This window comes from Triticum dicoccoides, chromosome 7A (assembly GCF_002162155.2).
Source record: "Triticum dicoccoides isolate Atlit2015 ecotype Zavitan chromosome 7A, WEW_v2.0, whole genome shotgun sequence".
Classification (NCBI taxonomy): Eukaryota; Viridiplantae; Streptophyta; class Magnoliopsida; order Poales; family Poaceae; genus Triticum; species Triticum dicoccoides.
This window is the reverse complement of record NC_041392.1, coordinates 206,876,261-206,884,992: the sequence shown is the minus strand read 5'-3', so window position 1 is coordinate 206,884,992 and position 8,732 is coordinate 206,876,261. Positions and strand designations below refer to the sequence as shown.

Here is an 8,732-nt window from a genome sequence, read left to right as displayed (position 1 = left end):
GTAGACCATCAGATTGCAGGTTTCGATGAATAGGATTATTTGGTTCTCCGCCCTCTCTTTCTTTTATAGTGGTAGTAGATAGTAGAAACACATCCTGAGAGAAGTACCTCCTTGGATTTCTCTACGCAGAAGGGAGTACAGAAAACGCTCCGAACAAAGGAAATTTGCAGAAAAATCCTTCTTCATCCGTGCAACCACTGACAGAATGGCGAAAAACTTCGAACGCCTGACAAAAACTTCGAACACCACTCGGTTGAAAAACTTTTTATACGAGTGTTGATCCCTGCAACCACCAACACAACACAATGACCAAAAACTTCAAACACCGGTCGGTTGGAATTTCTCTGTCTTTGAGTGTCTCATCGATTACAGAACGTAGCCCGTCGGCAATGAAGCAGACATCATCATCGATTAGCAAAAGAGAAGAAGAAAAGATAAAGCAGACATCATCACAATAGACCTGTGGTGAAAGATTGTTCGAGTATATATGATCGTAGAGGACTATGTAGACGGGTCGCATTTTTCGAAGCATCACATTTATAAGCCTAGAAGATGAAGGATCGAATCGAACCACATTCTATGACGGACTGCCGCTTATTTTGATTCCTCGATTCGCTTAAAACCGAGGTTACGCTACTACTACATGCTGTAGTCGGGCCTAGCTAGAAGCTAACTAGGTGCCGGTGACGATGGTGCGCCTCCCGGACCTCTCGGCGGCGTGGTCCCCCTTCTCATCGCGCTCGTCGGAGTTAACCTTGTGCATGCGGTCCTCCTTTTTCTCCTCCGCCTCGCGCTTCTTCTCCGGGTCCGTCGTCGTGGCCTTCTTTACCTGCAGCAGCAGCGCGCGCACGCACATCGTCCGGGCAAGGTTAGCTATAAGCGGAAGTCGCAGCTAGCACACACCTCTGTAGACTGTAGTGTGGCCGGCAATCTAAAAAGAAACAACTCAGCTCGGCGGACGGACCTTCTCGCCGGCGGTGGCCTTCGCCTTATCGATGCCGGCCTTGGCGGAGGAGGCGGCGTCCTGGACCTTGGCTTTGATGGTCGCCATTTCCTTCACCAATCACGTAGCGCGCGCTCACCGTTTGCTCTGACCACTCGATCTGCTGTCGCTTGCACTCGATCTTGTTGATAGACGCGCGCGGTAGCTTAGGTAACATGTATGACAGGTGGTACATATATAAAGGGGTGCATTCAAGGCCCAAACAGCCGGACCGTGCGTGGCACAAGGCAGGCCGGCCAGGTGCAGGCAATCGTGGCACCTTGCTCGTGCCTGCTCTTAGTATTCGGACGCGTGTTGGTGCACGTAATGGCTCGCCTGCTCTCCTTGCATGCTTAGGTGGTACGACTTGTATATCTCGCATGCGCAGACAGCGCGCTTTCAAAAAGATGCACGGTGCCGCTGGCGGTGGTGGCTATCTCTTTCGTCGGGATGGTCGGTCTGAAGCTGGGTGGTCAGATCTCGAGATCCGTCATCTAGTTTCGGCTGTGAGTCGGAAAGACATGATTGTCGGTGAAAACCGAGCCGATGATAGGCGATGGCGGCGTTCTGCGTCGTTACCTTGATGAGGACATCATTGTAATTACTGTCGTCCCACTCGTGCTCCTCCGGAAAAATCTTAGGATCTGGTTTTCCAGATCGGACAATGGCGCTACTGCGGTGTCGTTTTGGAGCATCGTTTGTGGAGCAGAGTTGGAAGACAGAGGCAGAGGTGGAACGACTTCGTCTTGCACGGAGCTTTCGATGGAGATGTCAAGTCATGTTTGGCCGATAGGTGCTACGTTGTATCATGCCTGGTCGGCAGGTGTTACGCATGACAGATCTTCCAGAATCGCCGCATCTGGACGGACGAGCGTGGGGTGGTGGTGCCGTTTGGCCCGTGGTGGCGTCGACGGATGGATAAACTGGCAGGGATGATGCAGATCTCTTTCCTGAAGATGGGTCAACAGTTCGATGATGATGGCGGCAGCTAAAACGCGTGCATGTGGTGTACGCATTAGGTCTACTGCACCGGCTATGGGTCTCGATACGTTATGTGGATGAATCGACGACGGCATCGGTTTTAGATACGAGGAATGAGAGCACTATACATTATTGAGTTTTGTAGGTGTGAGTGGTGGCTTCCGGTGGCTTGATGTATGTTTTTGTTAGACTTATATTGAATAATAAATAAAGATAAACGTTTGCATCGATTGATGCAGAGGCTGGGGCTCTTAAAGCTCATTTAAGAAAAAAATGTGTCGGTCGACCAAACTGCCGTAGGATTTATTGATTTTTCTATCGGAGAGGCCCAAAGGCATCGGTCGTTAGGCCAACCCCAGCGCACGACCCCAGATGGACGTCCGTTTTGGCTTGTTTTCGTCCGTTTGGGTTGTTGGATTATGGATGGGCTTAGGCCCATATAAGACACTAATCCCTGGTTAATCTTGAGGCACATGCATGAGATGGCAGGTGGTGGGAAGTTTAGTCCCACCTTGCTAGTTGAGGAGAGTTGAGACCACTTTATAAGGGCTGCTCTACCACTTGTCATTGGGAGCTTGGAAAGGGGAGTGGTACGCACACGCTCCTCCTCCGCCGCCCGCCTCGTCACGACACGCGCGCGCTGCGGGTTGCGGGAATGAGCCGAGTCGGAGCTTATTTTTGCCTCTCAGAAACGAATTAATTAATCAGAGATTAATTAACGAGTCGCTAACAGGTGGGCCACTGTCCGAGACGTTGGACTGTGGGCTGACTTGCGTTGCCGGGATTCGTCGACTCCGTTCGCGGGTGTGCGACCCTTCCCGGGAGTACGTTGACTCGGTCGTGGGCCTCCGCCCAGGCCCACGACTTCCTACCCGATGGCCTATATAAGAAGGCTGTGCCCAGTGGAGTGACCTAGTTCGGTTCACTCACTCCCTCTCGCGTAACCTAGCCGTCATCTACTGTTCCTCACTCTGTGCTGTCTCCGATGACCCCATCCCGACGACCGCGTGCACGGCTGGTCGGGAGAGCAGGTGCCTCCAAAACCCTGTCGTTCGAGATCCTTCCCGGGAGAACGACAATAAGGTTTTTGGGGAGCGTCTCGACGCGACTGCTCCCGATTTGTCCCCAACTCCATTCGCCTCTGCTTCCACTACTTCCCCTGCATCGACACCATGGCCGCCACCGCCAAGAAGAAAGCCACGGACGACGCCGAGGCGGCTGCTGCCGCCGCCGTGTTGGCCTGGCCAACCGGAGGGTATGATCTGTTCATCCCTCATTTACTCGTACTTGTACTAGCCGTATATGTGCTGCTCATAGATGGTTCGCTTCTATGTTCTGTACATGCTAGTATGATTAGGTATAGCTTGAGATGCATACCTTTTATGCCATGCTTACCGTTTACTCGTGGATTAGTCTAATCAGAAAAGTGCTAATATTTTCAACAATCCAAAAACCTTATTTTAGGCACTTTTCGATTCAAGGCTTTGCTGCAACTCTGAAACCGGAAAAGTTTACTGGGACACATTTTAAGTGTTGGCAGACTAGGACCACCTTGTGGCTCACAACGATGAACGTGTTCTTGGTTGGTGGTGTGTCCCTTACAGAAACGATTGCTCCTGAACAGGAGAAGGCGTTTAGGGAGGCAATCATAATCTTTTTGGGAGCAGTTCTGAGTGTGATTGGAGACAAGTTGGTTGACGCATATATTCATATGGGGGTTGCCAAAAACTTGTGGGATGCACTCGAAGTCAAATTCGGCGCAACTGATACTGGCAGTGAGTTGTATGCCATGGAGCAGTTCCATGATTACAGGATGGTTGATAACCGTTCTGTATTGGACCAGGCTCATGAGATACAGTGCATTGCTAAGGAGCTGGAGCTCCTGAAGTGTGAGTTACCGGACAAGTTTGTCGCGGGTTGCATTATTGCAAAACTCCCTCCTAGTTGCAGGAAATTTGCTACTTATCTCAAGCACTTGAGACGTGAATTCTCTGTCGAGGATGTCATCGATCATCTCAGTGTTGAGCAAAACTCGAGAGCAAAGGACTAACACGTGAAAGTGGCAGAGGGTTCTTCTAGAGCCAATGTGGTGCAGAAGAACTTCCACAAGTTCAAGGGAAAGAACTCTGTCCAGCAGAATACTACCTTTAAGAAGAAGGGTAAGAAGAAAGACAAAAAGATAGATGGCTGCTTGACTTGCTTTTCAGATGAACATTGGGCAAACAAGTGCCCAAACAACTACAAGAAGCCAGCACAGGACTCCAAGTCTGTGAATGTCACTCTGAGCAACAATGATGTGGCATCTAGGTATGGTAATATGTTTACCATACTTTTAGTTTGTCAGTCCACCGATTGGTGGGTTGACACTGGGGCCAATATTCATGTGTGTGCTGATGTGTCTTTGTTTTCTTCTTACCAGGTCACACGAGATTGTTCCGTCCTGATGGGGAATGGCGTGCATGCTTCTGTTCATAGTGTTGGCACGGTAGATCTGAAGTTTACTTCGGGAAAGATCGTGCAACTGAAGAAACGTGCAGCATGTCCCCGGCATCAAGAAGAATCTCGTTAGTTGCTCCCTTCTATATAAAGAAGGGTTTAAGTTAGTATTTGAGTATAACAAAGTAGTCGTATCCCGGTATGGATTATTTGTTGGAAAAGGATATGATTGTGGTGGTTTGTCCCGCCTTTCCCTGGAGAATTTCTGTAATAAAGTCGTGAACCAAATTCATTCTAATGTGAACGAATCAGAGGTTTGGCATTCACGTCTTTGTCACATAAAATTTTAGTTGTATGACGCGGCTAGCTAAGATGGACTTAATCCCGAGTTTCACTTTAGCCAAAGGCTCTAAGTGCCATGCGTGTGTGCAAGCTAAGCAACCTCGTAAGCCTCACAAGCTTGCGAAGGAGAGACACCTGGCACCATTAAAGCTCATACATTCTGATCTCTGTGAGATGAATGGTGTGTTGACTAAAGGTGGAAAGAAATACTTCATGAGTCTGATTGATGATTCCACTAGATTCTGCTATGTGTATTTGTTAAATACTAAGGATGAGGCTCTACACTACTTTAAAGTCTATAGGGCAGAAGTTGAGAACCAACTTGAGAAGAAAATAAAACGAGTTCGGTTAGATCGTGGTGGAGAGTACTTTTCTAAAGAGTTTGATTTATTCTGTGCGGAACATGGTATTATTCATGAGAGGATGCCTCCCTACTCACCCCAGTCAAACGGGGTAGCCGAACGGAAAAACCATACTCTAACTGATTTGGTTAACGCCATGTTAGATACATCGGGTTTATCCAAGGCATGGTGGGGGGAGGCCGTATTGACATCATGTCATATCCTGAATAAAGTTCCCGCAAAGGATAATGATACTACTCCCTATGAGCAATGGGAAAAGAAAAGAACTACACTCTTTTACTTGCGCACTTGGGGCTGTTTGGCGAAAGTTAACGTGCCGATAACCAAAAAGCGCAAGTTGGGACCAAAGACCGTGGACTGCGTTTTTCTTGGCTATGCCAAGCATAGCGTTGGCTATAGATTTCTAGTGGTGAAATCTGATGTACACGACGTGAAGGTCGGTACGATCATGGAGTCTAGGGATGCTAAATTCTTTGAGGATATTTTCCCCATGAGAGATATGCAAAGCACTTCTAGACTAGAATCTGATGAGACTTCTGAACCTGCTATTCCGATGGAATATTATGAACATAAAAGTGATAAGAGTTCCACGGAGGATGACGAGGAAGCTCCTGTTAGGAGCAAGAGACAGAGTACTGCAAAGTCCTTTGGTGATGATTTCCTTGTGTACCTCGTGGATGGTGACACCCCTAGTTCCATTTCAGAAGCTGATGCATCTCCTGATGCTGACTACTGGAAGGATGTGGTCCGTAGCGAGATGGATTTCATCTTGGCTAACGGGACATGGGAAATCATTGATCGTCTTATGGTTGTCAGCCATTGGGATGTAAGTGGGTGTTCAAGAAGAAGCTTAGGCCCGATGGTACTGTTGAGAAGTACAAGGCTAGGCTTGTGGCCAAGGGTTATACCCAGAAAGAAGAAGAGGATATCTTCGACAATTACTCACCCGTGGCTAGACTGACAACCATTCAAGTGTTACTCGCTTTGGCTGCCTCGCATGGTCTTCTCATCCACCAGATGGACACTAAGACGACTTTCCTTAACAGAGAGCTAGACGAGGAAATTTACATGCAACAGCCAGATGGCTTTGTAGTAAATGGTCAGAAAAGAAAGGTGTGCAAGTTAGTGAAATCTCTGTATGGCCTGAAACAAGCGCCTAAGCAATGGCATGAGAAGTTCAACACTACTCTGGCATCTGCTGGCTTTGTTGTGAACGAAGCTGACAAATGTGTATACTATCGCTATGGTGGGGGCGAAGGAGTTACACTGTGTCTTTATGTCGATGACATACTGATATTTGGGACCCACCTCAAGGTCATTAAGGAAGTCAGGGCTTTTCTATCTCATAACTTTGAGATAAAAGACCTGAGCGTGGTTGATGTTATCTTGAACATCAAGCTATTGAGAAATTCTGAGGGTGGAATTACACTTTTGCAATCCCACTATGTTGAGAAGATTTTGAGCCGTTTTGGATATTCGGACTGCAAACCTTATACAACACCATATGACCCTAGCATGCGGATTCGGAAGTTCGAAGGCACGACTATTGATCAATTGAGATATTCTCAAGTAGTTGGTTCACTGATGTACCTAGCATGTGCTACTCTTCCTGACATCTCATTTGCTATGTGCAAACTGAGCTGGTTTGTTTCCAATCCGGGAGATGTGCATTGGCATGCTGTTGAGCGAGTGATGTGTTACTTGCAAGGTACTGCGAACTATGGAATTCACTATTCTGGGTACCCGATGGTACTTGAGGGATATAGTGATTTGAATTGGATATCTGATGCTGATGAGATGAAAGCCACAAGTGGACATGTCTTCACACTTGATGGTGGTGCTGTTTTCTGAAAGTCTTGCAAGCAGACGATCTTAACCAAATCGACTATGGAAGCAGAACTCACAGAATTAGACACATCATGCATCGAAGCAGAATGGCTTCAAGAGCTTTTGATGGATTTGCCGGTGGTTGACAAACCAGTGTCAGCTGTCCTTATGAACTGTGATAATCAAACGGTGATTGCCAAGGCTAAGAGTTCAAAGGACAACATGAAATCCACAAAGCACATAAGAAGAAGATTGGAATATGTCAGAAAATCAAGAAACTCTGGAGTAATAGCGTTGGATTATATCCAGACGTCTAACAATCTGACAGACCCTTTTACGACAGGGCTATTAAAGATTGTGATAGAAAATGCATCGAGGGAGATGGGTATGAGACCCATGTAAGTTGCCACGGGGGTAACCCAACCTATGTGATCGGAGATCCCGTGAATTAGGACCCGAGAAAACAAGCCAGCGGTCAACTGAGGAGAGTATCCTTAATTAACACACTCCATTGGAGATGCAGTAATACTCTCAATTCTGTAAGGCAGGCTAACTTTTGTCTTAATGTGTTCCAAAGCTTATGTAAACAAGATGCTAACCTACAGAGCATTCTTTGGAGGAACACATCTATGGGAGCCCGACTGCTGGTCACAGACTATGAGACTGGGTAATCTCTAGTAAGCTCATGAGAAGGTATAGAGTATGACTAATAAGCTCCAACCGTGGGGTTTAGCCTTCGGCAACCACGTATCAGCTGACAATAGGCGAAACTTCTGCACGCCAAACTAACAATTCAAGGAATAGTCCATTGTTCAGTTGTGAAGAAGTCGAATCCTGTTGCTCTAGGTGAAAGTTCAACTTAACAGTCTCCATTGAAAATCTTGGTATAACAAACATTGTTTGGAACAATTGACAAACTTATGTGCCTCGAGATCTGGTGGGGGATTGTTGGATTATGGATGGGCTTAGGCCCATATAAGACACTAATCCCTGGTTAATCTTGAGGCCTATGTATGAGATGGCAGGTGGTGGAAAGTTTAGTCCCACCTTGCTAGTTGAGGAGAGTTGAGACCCTTTTATAAGGGATGCTCTACCACTTGCCATTGGGAGCTTGTGAAGAGGAGTGGTACACGCGCACTCCTCCTCCTCCGCCGCCCGCCTCGCCACGCCTCGCCTCTCAGGAACGAATTAATTAATCAGGGATTAATTAACGAGTCATTAACAGGTGGGCCGCTGTCCGAGATGTTGGACTGTGGGCTGACTTGCATTGCTGGGATTCGTCGATGCTACCTCTTGAGCACTACGTTGGTTTTCCCCGAAGAGGAAGGGATGATGCAGCAAAGTAGCGTAAGTATTTCCCTCAGTTTTTGAGAACCAAGGTATCAATCCAGTAGGAGGCTACACGCGAGCCCCTCGTACCTGCACAAAACAAATAAATCCTCGGAACCAACGCGATAAGGGGTTGTCAATCCCTACACGGCCACTTACGAGAGTGAGATCTGATAGATATGATAAGATAATATTTTTGGTATTTTTAGATGCAAAGTAAAATAAAAGCAAAGTAAATAACTAAGTATTGGAAGATTATTATGATGAAGATAGACCCGGGGGCCATAGGTTTCACTAGTGGCTTCTCTCAAGAGCATAAGTATTCTACGGTGGGTGAACGAATTACTATTGAGCAATTGACAGAATTGAGCATCGTTATGAGAATATCTAGGCATGATCATGTATATAGGCATCACGTCCGAGACAAGTAGACCGACTCCTGCCTGCATCTACTACTATTACTCCACTCATCG

General features: G+C 47.1%; 1 protein-coding gene across 1 annotated transcript; it reads right to left on the bottom strand.

The window, feature by feature from the left end:
- Positions 1-331: 331 nt before the first annotated feature.
- On the bottom strand, positions 332-1,161 carry LOC119331942 (protein LE25-like). The gene is made up of 2 exons (XM_037605120.1): positions 965-1,161; positions 332-829 (listed from the first exon to the last, which is right to left on the bottom strand). Exons 1-2 carry the CDS (start codon positions 1,049-1,051, stop codon positions 674-676), a joined length of 243 nt encoding a protein of 80 aa, XP_037461017.1. The 5' UTR covers positions 1,052-1,161; the 3' UTR covers positions 332-673.
- Between the last annotated feature and the right edge of the window lie 7,571 nt (positions 1,162-8,732).

Excerpts from the sequence above, each read along its gene's own strand:
- LOC119331942 (XM_037605120.1), bottom strand. The coding sequence starts at position 1,051 with ATGGCGACCATCAAAGCCAAGGTCCAGGACGCCGCCTCCTCCGCCAAG. Across the intron at positions 830-964 it reads AGGCCACCGCCGGCGAGAAG|GTAAAGAAGGCCACGACGAC; the intron begins GTCCGTCCGCCG and ends CTGCTGCTGCAG.